The sequence below is a fragment of the Oncorhynchus masou genome, chromosome 31, assembly GCF_036934945.1.
Source record: "Oncorhynchus masou masou isolate Uvic2021 chromosome 31, UVic_Omas_1.1, whole genome shotgun sequence".
In the NCBI taxonomy this organism is placed as follows: Eukaryota; Metazoa; Chordata; class Actinopteri; order Salmoniformes; family Salmonidae; genus Oncorhynchus; species Oncorhynchus masou.
The window spans coordinates 6,014,715-6,038,960 of NC_088242.1; the positions used below are offsets into that span (position 1 = coordinate 6,014,715).

General features: G+C 47.6%; 1 protein-coding gene across 7 annotated transcripts in view; it reads right to left on the reverse strand.

The window, feature by feature from the left end:
• Window positions 1-24,246, reverse strand: part of LOC135523366 (CSC1-like protein 2) — a 123,349-nt gene that overhangs the window by 45,531 nt on the left and 53,572 nt on the right. For 5 of the 7 annotated variants that reach the window (XM_064949991.1, XM_064949994.1, XM_064949993.1 and 2 more), the window contains 10 exons: window positions 23,719-23,809; window positions 21,102-21,139; window positions 17,872-18,014; window positions 15,425-15,476; window positions 14,844-14,952; window positions 14,314-14,384; window positions 7,652-7,732; window positions 7,046-7,169; window positions 5,360-5,493; window positions 4,508-4,645 (listed from right to left, as the gene is read on the reverse strand). In XM_064949991.1, coding sequence (XP_064806063.1) covers window positions 4,508-4,645; window positions 5,360-5,493; window positions 7,046-7,169; window positions 7,652-7,732; window positions 14,314-14,384; window positions 14,844-14,952; window positions 15,425-15,476; window positions 17,872-18,014; window positions 21,102-21,139; window positions 23,719-23,809 — 981 coding nt within the window. Of the gene's footprint in view, window positions 1-4,507; window positions 4,646-5,359; window positions 5,494-7,045; window positions 7,170-7,651; window positions 7,733-14,274; window positions 14,286-14,313; window positions 14,385-14,525; window positions 14,723-14,843; window positions 14,953-15,424; window positions 15,477-17,871; window positions 18,015-21,101; window positions 21,140-23,718; window positions 23,810-24,246 lie in introns of those variants that run through there. The other 2 variants (XM_064949995.1, XM_064949996.1) reach the window with 2 other exon arrangements.

Below are 24,246 nucleotides of genomic sequence, written 5' to 3' on the forward strand. Positions count from 1 at the left end.
TCATACACTATATTAGGCCCAGCCTGACCTCTTATACACTATATGAGGCCCAGGCTGACCTCTTACACTATATTAGGCCCAGCCTGACCTCTTATACACTATATTAGGCCCAGCCTGACCTCTTATACACTATATTAGGCCCAGCCTGACCTCTCATACACTATATTAGGCCCAGCCTGACCTCTTATACACTATATTAGGCCCAGCCTGACCTCTTATACACTATATTAGGCCCAGCCTGACCTCTTATACACTATATGAGGCCCAGGCTGACCTCATACACTATATTAGGCCCAGCCTGACCTCTTATACACTATATTAGGCCCAGCCTGACCTCTTATACACTATATTAGGCCCAGCCTGACCTCATACACTATATTAGGCCCAGCCTGACCTCTTATACACTATATGAGGCCCAGCCTGACCTCTTATACACTATATTAGGCCCAGCCTGTCCTCTTATACACTATATTAGGCCCAGCCTGACCTCTTATACACTATATGAGGCCCAGCCTGACCTCTTATACACTATATGAGGCCCAGCCTGACCTCTTATACACTATATTAGGCCCAGCCTGACCTCTTATACACTATATTAGGCCCAGCCTGACCTCCTATACACTATATTAGGCCCAGCCTGACCTCTTATACACTATATTAGGCCCAGCCTGACCTCTTATACACTATATTAGGCCCAGGCTGACCTCTTATACACTATATTAGGCCCAGCCTGACCTCTTATACACTATATTAGGCCCAGCCTGACCTCTTATACACTATATTAGGCCCAGGCTGACCTCTTATACACTATATTAGCCCAGCCTGTCCTCTTATACACTATATTAGGCCCAGCCTGACCTCTTATACACTATATTAGGCCCAGCCTGACCTCTTATACACTATATTAGGCCCAGCCTGACCTCTTATACACTATATGAGGCCCAGCCTGACCTCTTATACACTATATTAGGCCCAGCCTGACCTCTTATACACTATATGAGGCCCAGCCTGACCTCTTATACACTATATTAGGCCCAGCCTGACCTCTTATACACCATATTAGGCCCAGCCTTTGGAACTGTGGTTTTCCTAGACATGGCTACTATATTGTGATCACTACGTCTGATGGATCTGGATACTGCTTTAGAGCACATTTCTGCAGCATTGGTAAAGATGTGATCAATACATGTTGATGATGTCATTCCTGTGCTGTTTGTAAATACCCTGGTAGGTTGACTGATAACCTGAACCAGGTTGCAGGCACTGGTTGCAGTTTGAAGCTTCTCTTGAGTGGGCAGCCTGATGAATATTTCAATCACCCAGAAAATATGCCTTTCTGTTGACACCACATATATTACCCATTTGGGGCAGTGGGGTAGCCTAGTGGTTAGAGTGTAGAGGTGGCAGGGTAGCCTAGTGGTTAGAGTGTAGAGGTGGCAGGGTAGCCTAGTGGTTAGAGTGTAGAGGCGGCAGGTAGCCTAGTGGTTAGAGTGTAGAGGTGGCAGGGTAGCCTAGTGGTTAGAGTGTAGAGGCGGCAGGGTAGCCTAGTGGTTAGAGTGTAGAGGCGGCAGGTAGCCTAGTGGTTAGAGTGTAGAGGCGGCAGGGTAGCCTAGTGGTTAGAGTGTAGAGGTGGCAGGGTAGCCTAGTGGTTAGAGTGTAGAGGTGGCAGGGTAGCCTAGTGGTTAGAGTGTAGAGGCGGCAGGTAGCCTAGTGGTTAGAGTGTAGAGGTGGCAGGGTAGCCTAGTGGTTAGAGTGTAGAGGTGGCAGGTAGCCTAGTGGTTAGAGTGTAGAGGTGGCAGGGTAGTCTAGTGGTTAGAGTGTAGAGGTGGCAGGGTAGCCTAGTGGTTAGAGTGTAGAGGTGGCAGGGTAGCCTAGTGGTTAGAGTGTAGAGGCGGCAGGTAGCCTAGTGGTTAGAGTGTAGAGGTGGCAGGGTAGCCTAGTGGTTAGAGTGTAGAGGTGGCAGGGTAGCCTAGTGGTTAGAGTGTAGAGGTGGCAGGGTAGCCTAGTGGTTAGAGTGTAGAGGAGGCAGGTAGCCTAGTGGTTAGAGTGTAGAGGTGGCAGGGCAGCCTAGTGGTTAGAGTGTAGAGGGGGCAGGGCAGCCTAGTGGTTAGAGTGTAGAGGGGGCAGGGCAGCCTAGTGGTTAGAGTGTAGAGGGGGCAGGGCAGCCTAGTGGTTAGAGTGTAGAGGGGGCAGGTAACCTAGTGGTTAGAGTGTAGAGGGGGCAGGGTAGCCTAGTGGTTAGAGCGTAGAGGGGGCAGGGCAGCCTAGTGGTTAGAGCGTAGAGGGGCAGGGCAGCCTAGTGGTTAGAGCGTAGAGGGGGCAGGGGAGCCTAGTGGTTAGAGTGTAGAGGGGGCAGGGCAGCCTAGTGGTTAGAGTGTAGAGGTGGCAGGGTAGCCTAGTGGTTAGAGTGTAGAGGGGGCAGGGCAGCCTAGTGGTTAGAGCGTAGAGGGGGCAGGGCAGCCTAGTGGTTAGAGCGTAGAGGGGGTAGGTAGCCTAGTGGTTAGAGCGTAGAGGGGGCAGATAGCCTAGTGGTTAGAGCGTTGGACTAGTAACCAGCAGGTAGCCTAGTGGGTAGAGTGTTGGACTAGTAACCAGCAGGTAGCCTAGTGGTTAGAGCGTTGGACCAGTAACCAGCAGGTAGCCTAGTGGTTAGAGCGTTGGACCAGTAACCAGCAGGTAGCCTAGTGGTTAGAGCGTTGGACTAGTAACCAGCAGGGAGCCTAGTGGTTAGAGCGTTGGACTAGTAACCAGCAGGTAGCCTAGTGGTTAGAGCGTTGGACTAGTAACCAGCAGGTAGCCTAGTGGTTAGAGCGTTGGACTAGTAACCAGCAGGTAGCCTAGTGGTTAGAGCGTTGGACTAGTAACCAGCAGGTAGCCTAGTGGTTAGAGCGTTGGACTAGTAACCAGCAGGTAGCCTAGTGGTTAGAGCGTTGGACTAGTAACCAGCAGGTAGCCTAGTGGTTAGAGCGTTGGACTAGTAACCAGCAGGTAGCCTAGTGGTTAGAGCGTTGGACTAGTAACCAGCAGGTAGCCTAGTGGTTAGAGCGTTCGTCTCTAAGCTTCACAGGAATATAAATGGCAACACCTCCACCTTTGACATTTCTGTCTTTTTTGTAGATTTTATAACCTTGTATTGCTCCCACTGTATCAAAGGAATTATCTCAGTGAGTTTCAGATATGAATGTCATCTGTTATTGAAGTTATTGAGTTATTGATTTCATGAACCTTGTTTAAGCTACATATGTTAACGTGGGCCAATTTTAGCACTTTTCTGGGATGCTTGATTGTTTTCATTGGTAGACAAGCTCATGTTGTTTATGTTAGTGCAGGGTGAGCTGCACACAGTGGTCTTCCTACTAGGACACACCCCCTCAGTGGTCTTCCTACTAGGACACACCCCCTCAGTGGTCTTCCTACTAGGACACACCCCCTCAGTGGTCTTCCTACTAGGACACACCCCCTCAGTGGTCTTCCTACTAGGACACACCCCCTCAGTAGTCTTCCGACTAGGACACACCCACTCAGTAGTCTTCCGACTAGGACACACCCACTCAGTAGTCTTCCGACTAGGACACACCCCCTCAGTGGTCTTCCTATTAGGACACACCCCCTCAGTGGTCTTCCGACTAGGAAACACCCCCTCAGTGGTCTTCCGACTAGGACACACCCCCTCAGTGGTCTTCCGACTAGGACACACCCACTCAGTAGTCTTCCGACTAAGACACACCCCCTCAGTGGTCTTCCGACTAGGAAACACCCCCTCAGTGGTCTTCCGACTAGGACACACCCCCTCAGTGGTCTTCCGACTAGGACACACCCCCTCAGTGGTCTTCCGACTAGGACACACCCCCTCAGTGGTCTTCCGACTAGGACACACCCCCTCAGTGGTCTTCCGACTAGGACACACCCCCTCAGTGGTCTTCCCGACTAGGACACACCACCTCATTGGTCTTCCGACTAGGACACACCCCCTGAGAGGTCTTCCGACTAGGACACACCCCCTGAGAGGTCTTCCGACTAGGACACACCCCCTGAGAGGTCTTCCGACTAGGACACACCCCCTAGTGGTCTTCCGACTAGGACACACCCCCTGAGAGGTCTTCCGACTAGGACACACCCCCTGAGAGGTCTTCCGACTAGGACACACCCCCTGAGAGGTCTTCCGACTAGGACACACCCCCTAGTGGTCTTCCGACTAGGACACACCCCCTCAGTGCTAACAGTATAACTCTGGTTTATAGGCACATGATTACTGCAGACAATAGCTGTCGGATCAGCAGAGGCAATCAGGGCCATAAATTAGGTTACTTACATTGTGTCTACCGACGCCCCTGGGATAATGTAGATGTACTGAAGCATTAAGATGACGGTAGGGATTAACTGAGCTGGACCTGGGTCATTGTTAAGTCATTGTCTCAACGCAGCCTTATAATGCTGTGAAAGGATCCAGGAACCCAAAGGATTCGGGAGGATCCCATCCTCTGTGTGTGTGTGTGTGTGTTCTCACCAGTAGACGTTCTGTGGGTCTGGTGCGTAACCGACCGTCCAGGAATAGGTGTGAAGGTGCTGGCTGAAGGAAGAAGACCTGGGTTCCCTCCGACAGTGGCAGCCCTGACACTTACACGCATTGTAGTCCTTCAGGATACTGAACAGGGGAACATGTACAAAGATGCCTTGATTAATGGCTACAACACGCACAACAAGACAACTCCAATAGCAGAGTGATGAACGCGACTTGGAAGAATGGGAATTAGGGACAACAAATATATAACCATTCCCACCTAACATTCCAACTAACAACCCATTCCCACCACCATTCCCACTACCATTCCCACTACCACCACCATTCCCACTAACACTACCATTCCCACTAACACTACCATTCCCACTAACACTACCATTCCCACTAACACCACCATTCCCACCACCATTCCCACTAACACCGCCATTCCCACTAACACCGCCATTCCCACTAACACCGCCATTCCCACTAACACCGCCATTCCCACTAACACCGCCATTCCCACTAACACCGCCATTCCCACTAACACCACCATTCCCACTAACACCACCATTCCCACTAACACTACCATTCCCACTACCACCACCATTCCCACTAACACCACCATTCCCACTAACACCACCATTCCCACTAACACCACCATTCCCACTAACACCACCATTCCCACTAACACCACCATTCCCAATAACACCACCATTCCCACTAACACCACCATTCCCACTAACACCACCATTCCCAATAACATTCCCACTTAACATCTCATTCCTTGTATTTCCGTCACAAATCCACACATATACTGTCTCACTCTCTCACTGATACAAAGACACTCTGTCTTACATAGCGGTCATGGCTTCGTTCTGGAAGGTAACGAAGGCCATTCCCAGTGGTTTACTGTTGACCTTCTCTTTCTCCTTCCTGTACTCCTCCTTCAGCTTGGACTCCAGCTTGGTGTAATAACTAACTGCCTCCTCCTGTAGAATAGAGATGGTTAGTTAGGTGGCTTCTAGTTTGGTGTAGGGGTTGGACACCTAGCCTAGACCTCTGGGTTATGGACTAGGGGTTGGACACCTAGACCTTTGAGTTATGGGCTAGGGGTTGGACACCTAGACCTTTGGGTTATGGGCTAGGGGTTGGACACCTAGCCTAGACCTCTGTGTTATGGGCTAGGGGTTGGACACCTAGCCTAGACCTCTGGGTTATGGGCTAGGGGTTGGACACCTAGCCTAGACCTCTGGGTTATGGGCTAGGGGTTGGACACCTAGCCTAGACCTCTGGGTTATGGGCTAGGGGTTGGACACCTCGACCTCTGGGTTATGGGCTAGGGGTTGGACACCTCGACCTCTGGGTTATGGGCTAGGGGTTGGACACCTCGACCTCTGGGTTATGGGCTAGGGGTTGGACACCTCGACCTCTGGGTTATGGGCTAGGGGTTGGACACCTCGACCTCTGGGTTATGGGCTAGGGGTTGGACACCTCGACCTCTGGGTTATGGGCTAGGGGTTGGACACCTCAACCTTTGGGTTATGGGCTAGGGGTGGGACACCTAGCCTAGACCTCTGGGATATGGGCTAGGGGTTGGACACCTCGACCTCTGGGTTATGGGCTAGGGGTTGGACACCTCGACCTCTGGGTTATGGGCTAGGGGTGGCACACCTAGCCTAGACCTCTGGGTTATGGGCTAAGGGTTGGAAACATATCATAGACTCTCAGATCTCGGGGGTATGGGCTAGGGGTTGGACACATATCATAGATTCAGATCTCTGGGTTATGGGCTTGGGGTTGGACATATCATAGACTCTCAGATCTCTGGGTTATGGGCTTGGGGTTGGACACACATCATAAACTCTCAGATCTCTGGGTTATGGGCTAGGGGTTGGACACATCATAGACTCTCAGATCTCTGGGTTATGGGCTAGGGGTTGGACATATCATAGACTCTCAGATCTCTGGGTTATGGGCTTGGGGTTGGACATATCATAGACTCTCAGATCTCTGGGTTATGGGCTAGGGGTTGGACACATATCATAGACTCTCAGATCTCTGGGTTATGGGCTAGGGGTTGGACACATATCATAGACTCTCAGATCTCGGGGGTATGGGTTAGGGGTTGGACACATCATAGACTCTCAGATCTCGGGGGTATGGGCTAGGGGTTGGACACATCATAGACTCTCAGATCTCTGGGTTATGGGCTAGGGGTTGGACACCTCAACCTCTGGGTTATGGGCTAGGGGTTGGACATATCATAGACTCTCAGATCTCTGGGTTATGGGCTAGGGGTTGGACATATCATAGACTCTCAGATCTCTGGGTTATGGGTTGGACACATATCATAGACTCTCAGATCTCTGGGTTATGGGCTAGGGGTTGGACACATCATAGACTCTCAGATCTCTGGGTTATGGGCTAGGGGTTGGACACATCATAGACTCTCAGATCTCTGGGTTATGGGCTAGGGGTTGGACATATCATAGACTCTCAGATCTCGGGGGTATGTCTCTGGTATAATTTGAGACGTCCCACCTGCTCACAGCCCTTGATGATGCAACAGCAGAGATGACCACAGGGTTTGGGGTTGATCATGGTGGGGATGTGCTCCTTGGACTGTAGGTCTGTAAAGAACTTCTTGCTACGCGCGGTCTTCTTCCTGTTTACAGAACACATGACCATGTCACATGACAGCACGCATGATCATATCACATGACCAAATACACAAGAGGTCTCGTCTTTGAATCTGTGACACAGCACGGGCAGCGACGTTTAGGCCATCTCCATTTTAAAGTAGTCCATTTTTGTATTGTTCTTTGGTTGATAAAAGTGTAACGTTAATATTGATGATTTACCGCCACTTGCAGTGCTGAAGTGCTGAAACAAATCTTGTGTAATTTATATATTGTGGCCACTAGATGGCAGCGATATAGCTTAAAGCCATTTACAAACCATAGTACCCAATTTGAAAAACATTGGCTGACCGCTCCCAACCAATAGGAATCCCCACCAAGTTGACTACTTTAAAATGGTGGAATCCCTCAAATGGCAATGTCCATGCAAAAAAAAACTGGGTTATATCCTAGTTGAGTCCTATGGTATTGCTACAGACAGTGACAGTCAAGCAGAGAAACAACGTACCTTTCTGAGTTGAGCGACATCAGCTTGGCCACATCGTAGCAGATACGAGCCTCGAGAACACAGCAGTTTTCATAGGCCTGTCTGTACGGAGAGACAGACAGGTGGAAGAGACACAGACGAGATGGGAAAGATTAAAGTTATAGAAACAGAGAAATCTGTATGTCGAAGTCTCCAGCAGGTCTTTCGAACCCCTCGCTGGCGAAAGTCTCTCTGATGTCTCGGTACTATAATATATTGCTATTGAACAGACGCTTTGATCCAAAGCAACTTAATCACACGTCAATAATCCCCCCCCATGTGGTTTGAGCCTGCGGGAATTGAACCCGCGACCCTTGACGTTTCCAAGCACCATGCTCTACCGACTGAGGAACACATGTATCACAGACGTAGAAATAGAATGACTAGAATGGGGGAGGTGTCCAACCCCTAGCCCATAACCCAGAGGTCTCAGACCTCTGAATTTAGAGAGTACGCGCATAGGTACACTCAACTCGGACACAGGGCCACCCAGCACGGGAGGTTAAAGGTTAAACTCCACCACTTTCCAACCTCATTATCTCCAACAGCGTCAACGAAAACAGAACATTTATATGTTTTGTAGGAAAAAAAATATGAAGTTCAAAATCTCTACCTGATGACATCGGCAACAAGTTAAACACACCATGAGATTGGCAGTACTGTGGAGACAGGAAATACCCTCCCTTGGACTAGAAGTTAAACACACCATGAGATTGGCAGTACTGTGGAGAGAGACAGGAAATACCCTCCCTTGGACTAGAAATCCATTGCTGGTTTTGAAAAATCAGTTTATTTTTTATTTTTAACCCCACCCTGTGATGTCACAGAGAAGCATATATAGACTCTGGTGTGGTGCTGAGATAATAAACAGAAACATGCTGTTTTGATATATAGACTGGCGTGGTGCTGAGATAATGAACAGAAACATGCTGTTTTGATATATAGACTGGTTTGGTGCTGAGATAATGAACAGGAGGTTGAGAAGTGGTGGAGTTGCCCTTTAATGTGAAAGGCGATGTCTGTTCTAGTCATTCTGTTTCTATGGTCACAGTGACCACAGCCACTAAACTGTACAGGACGACAACACGATGACAGAGAAGTGGATTAGATTCACATACAAAAGCCTGTCAAATTGAGGACATGATGCAGCTTCCTCATTCTAGTGATCTAATGACATTTTATTACAGGACAGGACTGTAATCCAATGACATTTTATTACATCAAAAACATTCAATAGGATGAATTACATTGGTTTCCTGTCCTAAGGTGTCACACATGGCTCTCTGTCTCTCTCTGAGGCTACTGGCCGAACCTCACGTGGGTCTCTCTCTGAGGCTACTGGCCAAACCTCACGTGGGTCTCTCTCTAGGCTACTGGCCAAACCTCACGTGGGTCTCTCTCTGAGGCTACTGGCCAAACCTCACGTGGGTCTCTCTCTGAGGCTACTGGCCAAACCTCACGTGGGTCTCTCTCTGAGGCTACTGGCCAAACCTCACGTGGGTCTCTCTCTGAGGCTACTGGCCAAACCTCACGTGGGTCTCTCTCTAGGCTACTGGCCAAACCTCACGTGGGTCTCTCTCTAGGCTACTGGCCAAACCTCACGTGGGTCTCTCTCTGAGGCTACTGGCCAAACCTCACGTGGGTCTCTCTCTAGGCTACTGGCCAAACCTCACGTGGGTCTCTCTCTAGGCTACTGGCCAAACCTCACGTGGGTCTCTCTCTAGGCTACTGGCCAAACCTCACGTGGGTCTCTCTCTGAGGCTACTGGCCAAACCTCACGTGGGTCTCTCTCTAGGCTACTGGCCAAACCTCATGTGGGTCTCTCTCTAAGCTACTGGCCAAAACTCACGTGGGTCTCTCTCTGAGGCTACTGGCCAAAACTCACGTGGGTCTCTCTCTAGGCTACTGGCCAAACCTCATGTGGGTCTCTCTCTAAGCTACTGGCCAAACCTCATGTGGGTCTCTCTCTGAGGCTACTGGCCAAACCTCACGTGGGTCTCTCTCTGAGGCTACTGGCCAAAACTCACGTGGGTCTCTCTCTAGGCTACTGGCCAAACCTCATGTGGGTCTCTCTCTAAGCTACTGGCCAAACCTCATGTGGGTCTCTCTCTAAGCTACTGGCCAAACCTCATGTGGGTCTCTCTCTGAGGCTACTGGCCAAACCTCACGTGGGTCTCTCTCTGAGGCTACTGGCCAAACCTCACGTGGGTCTCTCTCTAGGCTACTGGCCAAACCTCATGTGGGTCTCTCTCTAAGCTACTGGCCAAAACTCACGTGGGTCTCTCTCTGAGGCTACTGGCCAAACCTCACGTGGGTCTCTCTCTAGGCTACTGGCCAAACCTCATGTGGGTCTCTCTCTAAGCTACTGGCCAAAACTCACGTGGGTCTCTCTCTGAGGCTACTGGCCAAACCTCACGTGGGTCTCTCTCTAGGCTACTGGCCAAACCTCATGTGGGTCTCTCTCTAGGCTACTGGCCAAATCTCACGTGGGTCTCTCTCTAGGCTACTAGCCAAACCTCACGTGGGTCTCTCTCTAGGCTACTGGCCAAATCTCACGTGGGTCTCTCTCTAGGCTACTAGCCAAATCTCACGTGGGTCTCTCTCTAGGCTACTGGCCAAACCTCACGTGGGTCTCTCTCTAGGCTACTGGCCAAACCTCACGTGGGTCTCTCTCTAGGCTACTGGCCAAACCTCACGTGGGTCTCTCTCTAGGCTACTGGCCAAACCTCACGTGGGTCTCTCTCTCAGCTACTGGCCAAACCACTGGCTGAAGTCTGTCTCTCTCTCTCCCACTGGCTGGAGTCTCTCTCTCTCTCTCCCACTGGCTGAAGTCTGTCTCTCTCTCTCCCACTGGCTGGAGTCTGTCTCTCTCTCTCTCTCTCTCTCCCACTGGCTGAAGTCTGTCTCTCTCTCTCCCACTGGCTGAAGTCTCTCTCTCTTTCTCCCACTGGCTGGAGTCTCTCTCTCTCTCTCCCACTGGCTGAAGTCTGTCTCTCTCTCTCTCCCACTGGCTGGAGTCTGTCTCTCTCTCTCTCCCACTGGCTGGAGTCTGTCTCTCTCTCTCCCACTGGCTGAAGTCTCTCTCTCTTTCTCCCACTGGCTGAAGTCTCTCTCTCTCTCCCACTGGCTGAAGTCTGTCTCTCTCTTTCTCCCACTGGCTGAAGTCTGTCTCTCTCTCTCTCCCACTGGCTGGAGTCTGTCTCTCTCTCTCTCTCTCCCCACTGGCTGGAGTCTGTCTCTCTCTCCCACTGGCTGAAGTCTGTCTCTCTCTCTCTCCCACTGGCTGGAGTCTGTCTCTCTCTCTCCCACTGGCTGAAGTCTGTCTCTCTCTCTCCCACTGGCTGGAGTCTGTCTCTCTCTCTTTCTCCCACTGGCTGGAGTCTGTCTCTCTCTCTCTCCCACTGGCTGGAGTCTGTCTCTCTCTTTCTCCCACTGGCTGGAGTCTGTCTCTCTCTCTCTCCCACTGGCTGGAGTCTGTCTCTCTCTTTCTCCCACTGGCTGGAGTCTGTCTCTCTCTCTCTCTCCCACTGGCTGGAGTCTGTCTCTCTCTCTTTCTCCCACTGGCTGGAGTCTGTCTCTCTCTCTCCCACTGGCTGAAGTCTGTCTCTCTCTCTCCCACTGGCTGAAGTCTGTCTCTCTCTCCCACTGGCTGGAGTCTCTCTCTCTCTCCCCACTGGCTGAAGTCTGTCTCTCTCTCTCCCCACTGGCTGGAGTCTGTCTCTCTCTCTCTCTCCCACTGGCTGGAGTCTGTCTCTCTCTCTCCCACTGGCTGAAGTCTCTCTCTCTTTCTCCCACTGGCTGAAGTCTCTCTCTCTCTTTCTCCCACTGGCTGAAGTCTCTCTCTCTCTTTCTCCCACTGGCTGAAGTCTGTCTCTCTCTCTCTCTCTCTCCCACTGGCTGGAGTCTGTCTCTCTCTCTCTCTCTCTCCACTGGCTGGAGTCTGTCTCTCTCTCCCACTGGCTGGAGTCTGTCTCTCTCTCCCACTGGCTGGAGTCTGTCTCTCTCTCTCCCACTGGCTGAAGTCTCTCTCTCTCCCACTGGCTGGAGTCTGTCTCTCTCTCTCTCCCACTGGCTGAAGTCTCTCTCTCTCTCTCTCCCACTGGCTGGAGTCTCTCTCTCTCTCTCCCACTGGCTGGAGTCTCTCTCTCTCTCTCTCCCACTGGCTGGAGTCTGTCTCTCTCTCTCTCTCTCCCACTGGCTGGAGTCTGTCTCTCTCTCTCTCCCACTGGCTGGAGTCTCTCTCTCTCTCTCTCCCACTGACTGAAGTCTCTCTCTCTCTCTCCCACTGGCTGAAGTCTGTCTCTCTCTCTCCCACTGGCTGGAGTCTCTCTCTCTCTCTCCCACTGGCTGGAGTCTCTCTCTCTCTCTCCCACTGGCTGAAGTCTCTCTCTCTCTCCCACTGGCTGGAGTCTGTCTCTCTCTCTCTCCCACTGGCTGAAGTCTCTCTCTCTCTCCCACTGGCTGGAGTCTCTCTCTCTCTCTCTCCCACTGACTGAAGTCTCTCTCTCTCTCTCCCACTGGCTGGAGTCTGTCTCTCTCTCTCTCTCTCTCCCACTGGCTGAAGTCTGTCTCTCTCTTTCTCCCACTGGCTGGAGTCTCTCTCTCTCCCACTGGCTGAAGTCTGTCTCTCTCTGACATTTCTCTGTCTCACAAGTATGGGTCTTCACTCCTTTACATGTGAAGAGACAGACGAGGCGACAGGAGAAAGAGGTATTTCTGGAACACAGGAAGTGTGGTGGTGAACAACATTAGATTTAGTGTAATACTATTTTGTGATCTAGCCACGACCCGGTTCCTCCCAGTGTGTCCCCCCCAGCCCCTAATACAGCCTAACACACGACTCACATGATTCAGCTCATAGGCTTTTTTTGTTAGGAGCAATCACACAGATAGGCCTGCTATTGTCTGTATAGTGCCGGGACTCGTGGACACAAACACACACACACACCAGGGGTAGGGTCAGGACAAGTAAAGCCTTACCCAACTGACGAGGGAATGGGTGTCAATATAATGTAGCCCTGTTGACAGACTACTCTCAGAGAGACTACATTAATGTAACCCTGTAGAGAGACTCCATTAATGTAACCCTGTAGAGAGACTCCATTAATATAACCCTGTAGAGAGACTCCATTAATGTAACCCTGTAGAGAGACTCCATTAATATAACCCTGTAGAGAGACTCCATTAATGTAACCCTGTAGAGAGACTCCATTAATATAACCCTGTAGAGACTACATTAATGTAACCCTGTAGAGACTCCATTAATATAACCCTGTAGAGAGACTCCATTAATGTAACCCTGTAGAGAGACTCCATTAATGTGACCCTGTAGAGAGACTCCATTAATGTAACCCTGTAGAGAGACTCCATTAATGTAACCCTGTAGAGAGACTCCATTAATGTAACTCTGTAGAGACTCCATTAATGTAACCCTGTAGAGAGACTCCATTAATATAACCCTGTAGAGAGACTCCATTAATGTAACCCTGTAGAGAGACTCCATTAATGTAACCCTGTAGAGAGACTCCATTAATGTAACCCTGTAGAGAGACTACTCTCAGAGAGACTACATTAATGTGATTAGTATAGTTTTTTCCCCAAGGGATAAATTCTGAAAGAAACCATTGACACTTGTGATGTGAATCAGTGTTGCCAGATACAGGAAACAGACAGGACTTACTCAGTGTTGCCAGATACAGGGAACAGACAGGACTTACTCAGTGTTGCCAGATACAGGGAACAGACAGGACTTACTCAGTGTTGCCAGATACAGGGAACAGACAGGACTTACTCAGTGTTGCCAGATACAGGAAACAGACAGGACTTACTCAGTGTTGCCAGATACAGGGAACAGACAGCACTTACTCAGTGTTGCCAGATACAGGAAACAGACAGGACTTACTCAGTGTTGCCAGATACAGGAAACAGACAGGACTTACTCAGTGTTGCCAGATACAGGGAACAGACAGGACTTACTCAGTGTTGCCAGATACAGGAAACAGACAGGACTTACTCAGTGTTGCCAGATACAGGGAACAGACAGGACTTACTCAGTGTTGCCAGATACAGGGAACAGACAGGACTTACTCAGTGTTGCCAGATACAGGGAACAGACAGGACTTACTCAGTGTTGCCAGATACAGGGAACAGACAGGACTTACTCAGTGTTGCCAGATACAGGGAACAGACAGGACTTACTCAGTGTTGCCAGATACAGGGAACAGACAGGACTTACTCAGTGTTGCCAGATACAGGGAACAGACAGGACTTACTCAGTGTTGCCAGATACAGGAAACAGACAGGACTTACTCAGTGTTGCCAGATACAGGGAACAGACAGGACTTACTCAGTGTTGCCAGATACAGGGAACAGACAGGACTTACTCAGTGTTGCCAGATACAGGGAACAGACAGGACTTACTCAGTGTTGCCAGATACAGGGAACAGACAGGACTTACTCAGTGTTGCCAGATACAGGGAACAGACAGCACTTACTCAGTGTTGCCAGATACAGGGAACAGACAGGACTTACTCAGTGTTGCCAGATACAGGGAACAGACAGGACTTACTCAGTGTTGCCAGATACAGGGAACAGACAGGACTTACTCAAAGTGTTGCTTGATACAGGAAACAGACAGGACTTACTCAAAGTGTTGCTTGATGTGCTTCTCCTCTGCATACTTGGAGATCCCGTTGACAAATAAAGTGCGCTTCACCTAAGAATAAACAAAGAGCAAAAAGATGAAGATACAGTGTCGTTTTCACATTGACCTGGTATATCTACAGCCTGCCTCCAGGTAGTGGAGGGACATTTAGGACATGGGTGGTGTGTGTGTGTGTGTGTTCATACCACCCACCAGATCGTCCTCTCTGTAGTGCATCTTGGAGGTGTGTGTGTGTGTGTGCTCATACCACCCACCAGATCGTCCTCTCTGTAGTGCATCTTGGAGGTGTGTGTGTGTGTGTGTGTGTGCTCATACCACCCACCAGATCGTCCTCTCTGTAGTGCATCTTGGAGGTGTGTGTGTGTGTGTGTGTGTGTGTGTGTGTGTGTGTGTGTTCATACCACCCACCAGATCGTCCTCTCTGTAGTGCATCTTGGAGGTGTAGTGCATCTTGGAGGTGTGTGTGTGTGTGTGTGTGTGTGTGTGTGTGTGTGTGTTCATACCACCCACCAGATCGTCCTCTCTGTAGTGCATCTTGGAGGTGTGCCGTCTCATGCTGTACACGGTCAGCAACAGGTAGAGGAACGCAAAGGTGGTGTGGAGCCACAGCAGCATGTTACTGAGAGGGGGGGGGGGGGGGGCAGAAACAGACACACAGACAGTTAGTCAGACAGACAGGCAAGCAGACAGACAGACAGGCAGGCAGAAAGACAGACAGACAGTTAGTCAGACAGGCAGACAGTTAGTCAGACAGACAGGCAGGCAGAAAGACAGACAGGCAGAAAGACAGGCAGACATACAGGCAATTAGTCAGACAGACAGGCAGGCAGAAAGACAAGACAGACAGTTAGTCAGACAGGCAGACAGTTAGACAGTCAGTCAGGCAGGCAGGCAGACAGACAGGCAGTTAGACAGGCAGACAGTTAGTCAGACAGACAGACAGTTAGTCAGACAGACAGTTAGTCAGACAGACAGTTAGTCAGACAGACAGTTAGTCAGACAGACAGTTAGTCAGACAGACAGGCAGTCAGACACCAACCATTCCTTCTGTAATTGAAACCTAAATAAAGCACTATTGTAGAATCACTCACTTGGCATCCAGATTGGCTAAAGTGGTGCGTCCAAAACTGTAGGCATCATTTTCTGTTTGGGAAAAATGGTTAGGTCAGAGGGTAGAAACAGGAGAATAACGGGACATTACGCTGTTGAATGTACGTTCTAGTTCATTATATTTCTATGGGTGGGTTATTTAATGGGAATGTACTGTACGTTCTAGTTCATTATATTTCTATGGGTGGGTTATTAAAAGGGAATGTACTGTACAATCTAGTTCATTATATTTCTATGGGTGGGTTATTAAAAGGGAATGTACTGTACGTTCTAGTTCATTATATTTCTATGGGTGGGTTATTGAATGCGAATGTACGTTCTAGTTCATTATATTTCTATGGGTGGGTTATTTAATGGGAATGTACTGTACGTTCTAGTTCATTATATTTCTATGGGTGGGTTATTGAATGTACTGTACGTTCTAGTTCATTATATTTCTATGGGTGGGTTATTGAATGTGAATGTACTGTACGTTCTAGAACATTATATATCTATGGGTGGGTTTCAGCATCTTTGTCTTCAGATGAGGTTGTGGTGGTTTCTGGTTTTTATATGAAAGTGAGGAAATGAATCCACAAGGAGCTGATTCAATTCATGTGATACACAGAATATATTTAAAATGGCTTCAGTCCAATCCACCCTGCATGACCACAGCTTTTTCTACATAGGAGAACATTGATAGTAATTAATGGTGGTTTGTCTGTAATCTAATAACACCACTTCTAGAATTACCTCTAGGTCTTTATCTTATTAACACAAGGGCCTTGTGGTTAGTGTCCACCCTGAGATTGGAAGGTTGGGGGTTCAATCCCCGGTCAAGTCATAACAAAGACTAAAAAAAAGAAAAATGGGACCCGATGCTCCTCTGCTTGGCATGAAAGGAGATGGATTGGGGGTACGGCCCTAAGATAGACTAGTGTCCTGTCCAGGAGGTGTCCTGCTACATCAAGCTGCTACAGAAACAGGAGATAGACTAGTGTCTTGTCCAGGGGGTGTCCTGGTACATCAAGCTGCTACAGAAACAGGAGATAGACTAGTGTCCTGTCCAGGAGGTGTCCTGCTACATCAAGCTGCTACAGAAACAGGAGATAGACTAGTGTCCTGTCCAGGGGGTGTCCTGTACATCAAGCTGTCTCACTACAGAAACAGGAGATAGACTAGTGTCCTGTCCAGGGGGTGTCCTGGTACATCAAGCTGTCTCACTACAGAAACAGGAGATAGACTAGTGTCCTGTCCAGGGGGTGTCCTGGTACATCAAGCTGTCTCACTACAGAAACAGGAGATAGACTAGTGTCCTGTCCAGGAGGTGTCCTGTACATCAAGCTGTCTCACTACAGAAACAGGAGATAGACTAGTGTCCTGTCCAGGGGGTGTCCTGGTACATCAAGCTGTCTCACTACAGAAACAGGAAATAGACTAGTGTCCTGTCCAGGGGGTGTCCTGTACATCACGCTGTCTCACTACAGAAACAGGAGATAGACTAGTGTCCTGTCCAGGGGGTGTCCTGGTACATCAAGCTGTCTCACTACAGAAACAGGAGATAGACTAGTGTCCTGTCCAGGGGGTGTCCTGGTACATCAAGCTGTCTTACTACAGAAACAGGAGGTAGACTAGTGTCCTGTCCAGGGGGTGTCCTGGTACATCAAGCTGTCTCACTACAGAAACAGGAGGTAGACTAGTGTCTTGTCCAGGAGGTGTCCTGGTACATCAAGCTGTCTCACTACAGAAACAGGAGATAGACTAGTGTCCTGTCCAGGGGGTGTCCTGTACATCAAGCTGCCTCACTACAGAAACAGGAGATAGACTAGTGTCCTGTCCAGGGGGTGTCCTGGTACATCAAGCTGTCTCACTACAGAAACAGGAGATAGACTAGTGTCCTGTCCAGGGGGTGTCCTGGTACATCAAGCAGTCTCACTACAGAAACAGGAGATAGACTAGTGTCCTGTCCAGGGGGTGTCCTGGTACATCAAGCTGTCTCACTACAGAAACAGGAGATAGACTAGTATATATGATATATGAGCCCACAGGACAGGAGTCTGAGCCTCCACTTTGATGAGATCAAATCAAATCTAATTTTATTGGTCACATACACACTGTTAGCAGATGTTAATGCGAGTGCAGCGGAACGCTTGTAGATGGAAACTACAACGATATAACCCCTCGAGCCACCGAAGTTAAAATAGGCACAATTCAAACTATAACTACAACCTCAAAGGTCCTATACACCCAACAGATCTGAACTAAACAACTTCTTAAGTTTTATTTTATTTTTTATTTAACGAGGCAAGACCGACAGGGCCCTGATCAAAACAAGTGCACTACATGGAAGGGGAGGGGGGAGGCGCCATTTATGATGTCGTCATGGCCACCATCCCAGTGTTTGTCTCTCAGGTGTTTCCTGAAGTCCCGTCCCCTAAACCCCGCTCACCCAATAGGTTTCCTGAGAAGTTGACGGGCAGGACGATGGCCACTGAGAGCACGCCCACCACCACCAGCAGACCAATGATGTGCCTCTGGAAGGAGAGGTAGTGCACAGCATCCTCTCCACACTTCTCCCTGATCTCCTCATCCCTAGCGAGAGAGACAGAGAGAGACAGAGAGAGACAGAGAGAGCGAGAGAGAGACAGAGAGAGACAGAGAGAGACAGAGAGAGACAGAGAGAGACAGAGACAGACAGAGAGAGACAGAGAGAGACAGAGACAGACAGAGAGAGACAGAGACAGACAGAGACAGACAGAGACAGACAGAGACAGACAGAGACAGACAGAGACAGACAGACAGAGCATGTATTTTTTTTAAATTGAATCTTTATTTAACCAGTCACTGAGACAGAGTATTTTATACAAGAACACAGTCAGAGAGATACTAACCAGGGTCCAGCCGTGCAGAGCTCTGAACACAGTCACTGACAGTTAAACTCACAAGGCTAATTACACCACACCACACACACCACACACACCACACCACACACACACACACACAACCTTGAGAACGACTGATATGGATTTGTTTAGGGCCGATGCCGATAATGATTTTTGGGGGTCAAGGAGGCCGATCGATGGGTGATATTTTAGGCCGATATTCAATATCATTCAATATGTAAAGAGAATATAGAGAATATAAAATAACATCTATTTAATGCAAATAGGTTCAACGTAACGTCATGATTTAGTGATCAAGGGAACAAAACTGAACAAAATATACAACGCAACATGTAAAGTGTTGGTCCCATGTTTCATGAGTTGAAATAAAAGATCCCAGAAATGTTCCATACGCACAAAAAGCTGATTTCTCTCAAATTTGATGCACAACTTTGTTTACATCACAGTTAGTGAGCATTTCACCTTTGCCAAGATAATCCATCCACCTAACAGGTGTGTCACATCAAGAAGCTTATTAAACAGCATGATCATTACACAGGTGCACCTTGTCCTGGGGACAATAAAAGCTCACTCTAAAATGTGTAGTTTTGTCAAACAACACCACAGATGTTTCAAGTTGAGGGAGCAGCAATTGGTATGCTGACTGCAGGAAGGTCCACCAGAGCTGTTGCCAGAGAATTACATGTTAATTTCTCTACCATAAGCCGCCTCCAAGGTTGTATTAGATAAATTGGCTGTACGTCCAACCGGCCTCACAACAGCAGACCACGTGTATAGCGATTTGCTGATGTCAAAGTTGTAAACAGAGGGTCCCCATGGTGGAGGTGGGGTTATGGTATGGTGTTTGCTGATGTCAAAGTTGTAAACAGAGGGCCCCATGGTGGAGGTGGGGTTATGGTATGGTCTGGGCAGGTATCGGACAATGAACACAATTGATTTTAGCGATGGAAATTTGAATGCAGAGACAATTACGAGATCCTGAGGCCCATTGTCGTGCCATTCATCCGCCACCATCACCTCATGTTTCAGCATGATAATGCACGGCACCATGGCGCAAGGATCTGGACACAATTCCTGGAAGCTGAACATGTCCCAGTTCTTCCATGGCCTGCATACTCACCAGACATGTCACTCATTAAGCATGTTTGGGATGCTCTGGATCGATGTGCACGACACCGAGTTCCAGTTCCCGCCAATAACCAGCAACTTCGCACAGACCACAATCAACAGCCTGATCAATTCTATGCGAAAGAGATGTGTCGTGCTGCATGAGGCAAATGGTGGTCACACCAGATACTGACTGGTTTTCTGATCCACGGCCCTACCTTTTTATTAAAGGTATCTGTGACCAATAGATGTATATCTGTATTCCCAGTCATGTGTAATCCATAGATTAGGACCTAATTGATTAACTGTAACTCTTAAAATCTTTTCAAATGGTTGCATGTTGTGATTATATTTTTGTTCAGTATATTATGTCATTTTCCGTGATGGGAGAAGAAGAAACTGTTCAGCTGTCAGGACGCATCTCTAAACAACTCCGCTGTCAGGATGAAATTCCAAACAACTCAATTGGCTAGTTCAGCTGTTTGTCAAGAAATGGGAGGGTTGTAACATGTATCCTACTACTGCGATTGGATCGTGCGAGGCTGCAACTCCGCTCATATCACTTGCTACTGTTTACTGCTACTATGATAACTAGCTCAAATGGCAAAGACATTTGCTACCAATCTTTAAATGTGCATAATAATATCGAACATGGAGAGCGAGGATAGGAAATAATTTTAAACATCGTTCTGTCTGAATGACTCAAATCTTTCCGCCGTTTTAAGAAGTGTGATACTCACACTGATCTACAGCTTTCTTGGGTTCATCTTAGGTAGCTAAACCTATTGCGTTTTTAAAACGCTCCCTATTTCACCTATCATCTAACCTGACTATCAACGGTTAATTTTTCGGATTTGATTGTGGCTGGTCAGATCAGCACAACAGTAAATAGTTAACGTTACAACACGCAAATCAGATGGCTCTTTGCCCCAAAATGAGGCATGTTCAAAATAATGACCTGCTAATGTTAGCTAGCTACATTGGCACTTAGCTCCTAACTGATATGTTTATCTAGCCAGCTAGCTAGCATAGTAGATAATATGGCTAGCTACATTGGCACTTAGCTCCTAACTGATATGTTTATCTAGCCAGCTAGCTAGCATAGTAGATACTGTGGCTAGCTACATTGGCCATTAGCTACTAACCAATATGTTTATCTAGCCAGCTAGCTAGCTAGCATAGTAGATAATATGGCCAGCTACATTGGCCATTAGCTCCTAACTGATATGTTTATCTAGCCAGCTAGCTAGCATCGTAGATAATATGGCTAGCTACCTAACATCACAGATGAAAGGGTTTGTTATCGTAATCTTTGCTAACAGGTCACATAGCTGTCTGTTTAGCTAGCACGTCCACAACAAGCCAAATTAGTAGTGAATTAATTACACTAAACTAATATTTGCAACAAGAGATCGATTTTGATCACCGTGTCAATTAATCTGTTTCTCAATAGTGCATCTTTCGGGTTGGAGAATGAGCTAGTTTGCTGCGGATTTTCCCAGCTAGACATTCTTCAGTGAGTGGTGGCTGGCAGAGCAGCAGTTTTGCTAAGTAAAGGGACTATCAAAGGCTGATGGCCAATATCAGCCCGATATATTGGCTCAGCTGATTATCGGTCGTTCTCTCTCTGACACACACTCACACACAACCCACTGCATGGGAGACTCACTTTATGCGGAAGATGGCTGTTAACCAGGAGCAGAAGCCCTAGAGAGAGAAGAGATTAGGTTAGACCTGCTGTAGATTAGATGAGGTTAGATGTGTCATAGATTAGATTTATTAAATCTGCCATAGGTTAGGTTAGATCTGCTGTAGGTTAGGTTAGATCTGCTGTAGGTTAGGTTAGATCTGCCGTAGGTTAGAGTAGATCTGCCGTATGTTAGGTTAGATCTGCCGTAGGTTAGGTTAGATCTGCAGAAGGTTAGGTTAGATCTGCCGTAGGTTAGGTTAGATCTGCTGTAGGTTAGGTTAGATCTGCTGTAGGTTAGGTTAGATCTGCTGTAGGTTAGGTTAGATCTGCCGTATGTTAGGTTAGATCTGCAGAAGGTTAGGTTAGATCTGCCGTAGGTTAGGTTAGATCTGCCGTAGGTTAGGTTAGATCTGCCGTAGGTTAGGTTAGATCTGCCGTAGGTTAGGTTAGATCTGCCGTAGGTTAGATCTGCAGAAGGTTAGGTTAGATCTGCAGAAGGTTAGGTTAGATCTGCCGTAGGTTAGGTTAGATCTGCCGTAGGTTAGGTTAGATCTGCCGTAGGTTAGGTTAGATCTGCCGTAGGTTAGAGTAGATCTGCCGTAGGTTAGAGTAGATCTGCCGTAGGTTAGAGTAGATCTGCCGTAGGTTAGAGTAGATCTGCCGTAGGTTAGAGTAGATCTGCCGTAGGTTAGGTTAGATCTGCTGTAGGTTAGGTTAGATCTGCAGAAGGTTAGGTTAGATCTGCCGTAGGTTAGACCAGGTCTATCGTAGGTTAGGATCAGATCAAATCCAATTGTATTTGTCACATACACGTGGTTAGCAGATGTTAATGCGAGTGTAGCGAAATGCTTGTGCTTCTAGTTCCGACAATGCAGTAATAACCAACAAGTAATCTAACTAACAATTCCACAACTACTACCTCATACACACAAGTGTAAAGGAATGAAAGAATATGTACATAAAGATATATGAATGAGTGATGGCCGAACGGCATAGGCAAGATGCAGTAGATGGTATAGAGTACAGTATACATATCCTACATTACTCATCTCATATGTATAAACATATAAATGTGGCATTGTTTAAAGTGTCTAGTGATACATGTATTACATAATTTCAATGTCAATGAACAGCATTCTTATAGGTATTCCTCTGCAGAAGGTTAGGTTAGATCTGCAGAAGGTTAGGTTAGATCTGCTGTAGGTTAGGGTAGGTCTGGGGAGTCAGGTAGCCTAGTGGTTAGAGTGTTGGATTAACAACCGAAAGGGTTGCAAGTTCAAATCCCCGAGCTGACAAGGTAAAAATCTTTTGTTCTGCCCCTGAACAGGTAGTTAACCCACTGTTCCTAGGCCTGTCATTGAAAATAAGAATTTGTCCTTAACAGACTTGCCTAGTTAAATAAAGAAATAAATATATTTTTAAAAGATAGACTTTGTTATACACTCTGGGAAATTCTTCTGCCAGGTGACAGTAGTGGACTCAGCAAACAACTCCAATCACAACCCAACCTTGAGCGTTTCTAGATCTAGATCTAGATCCTATCTTGTTCTGAGGTAAAATACACTTGGTCAGCAATTCAAAGTCAAAGTCATTTTTTGTTTATGCTGACGATTAGGGCTGTGACGGTCGTAGAATTTTGGATGACAGCAACCGTTGGAATAACGTGGACCCTAGGAGGAGTCGCTACTTCTGCAACGACTAATGAGGATCCTCATAAAATACCAGATAGTGAAAACAAACAAAAATGTAAATGCACATTTACACACATTCTCCTCTGCTCCTGACTGCATGTGCTGCCATAGAAATAGAACGAATAGAACAGGCGTCCCCCATTCAAGTCAATGATGGTATAATGGGTGGACTGGCCACCATGGCAAGTGAACCTATAGGAGCAAAGATCTAAGTAAAACACGTGCTGTGATTGGTTGATTAAACTCAACATTCCATTGCGTGAGCCACATCCGTTAATGTAATTTGAATGAACATTCTACATTGCCATGGCAATTATTGCATCACAATACGGCCATTGCGAGTGTACCCATGAGTTTACCAGTTAAATTTCCAGGGTTAGAGGTTTCCAAGCCTGTTCTAGTCATTATATTTCTGTGTGTGCAGCTGCCGCATTGTGGTCAATCAGTCAGCTGTTCGTTTGACTATATATATGACAGTTATTTAATTTTCATGACAGTTTCCATCCCTAACACGGTAATTGTACTAGCTCTACTGACAATATGAAGTCATTTATTACAAGCTCTTTCTCAAACATGTTTTTGTGTTGTAATTTAGTCCAAGTGCAGTGGTTTTCAACATGTGGTTCGCGGGGGGGGGTTGTCTACTGCAGGTGGTCCACAAATTTACGTTCAAATTATGTCTTTTTTCTTCTTAAAAAAAATATCAACAGTTGGCAGTATTACTGGTACAAGAAATGTCACGTTACTTTTCACAATGCAAATGGTTTGTGACTCTTCGATGGTGTTCCTCAAGAGCTTTTAACAGTGATTTGGTGGTCTCCGGAACCGACAAGGTTGGAAACCGATGCTCTAGCGTAGACGATCCACACCCCATGACCCCAGTAAAAACAGGAAGTGGTACTTACGTTGTCTCGCTGCTCAAAGTCCACTGAGCTGGAGACAGAGGTCAGGCGTTCGTAGCGATCGGGAAGCTCTGACGTTATGGCAGACGCCACACTGCGCACACACACACACACAATGTTAAAAGGATACAATTAGTATTAGCTTAGCATTAGCCTAGCACTCCCCAAAAACAAACCTGATGGAGATCGCTTTAGCCAAGCATTAGCATAGCACAACACCCAAAAGTTAGGCTTTGATATCACCATTGAAGTACAGTATCAATGGTGTATTTATTTACAGAGTAGTTAGTTCACTGGCCACACATGTACTAGGCTCTGAAATGGTCTGCAGAGGCTGGTCCTGGACTGTGTTCACACGGTTGTACCACTTACAGTGCCTTGCGAAAGTATTCGGCCCCCTTGAACTTTGCGACCTTTTGCCACATTACAGGCTTCAAACATAAAGATATAAAACTGTATTTTTTTTGGAAGAATCAACAACAAGTGGGACACAATCATGAAGTGGAACGACATTTATTGGATATTTCAAAC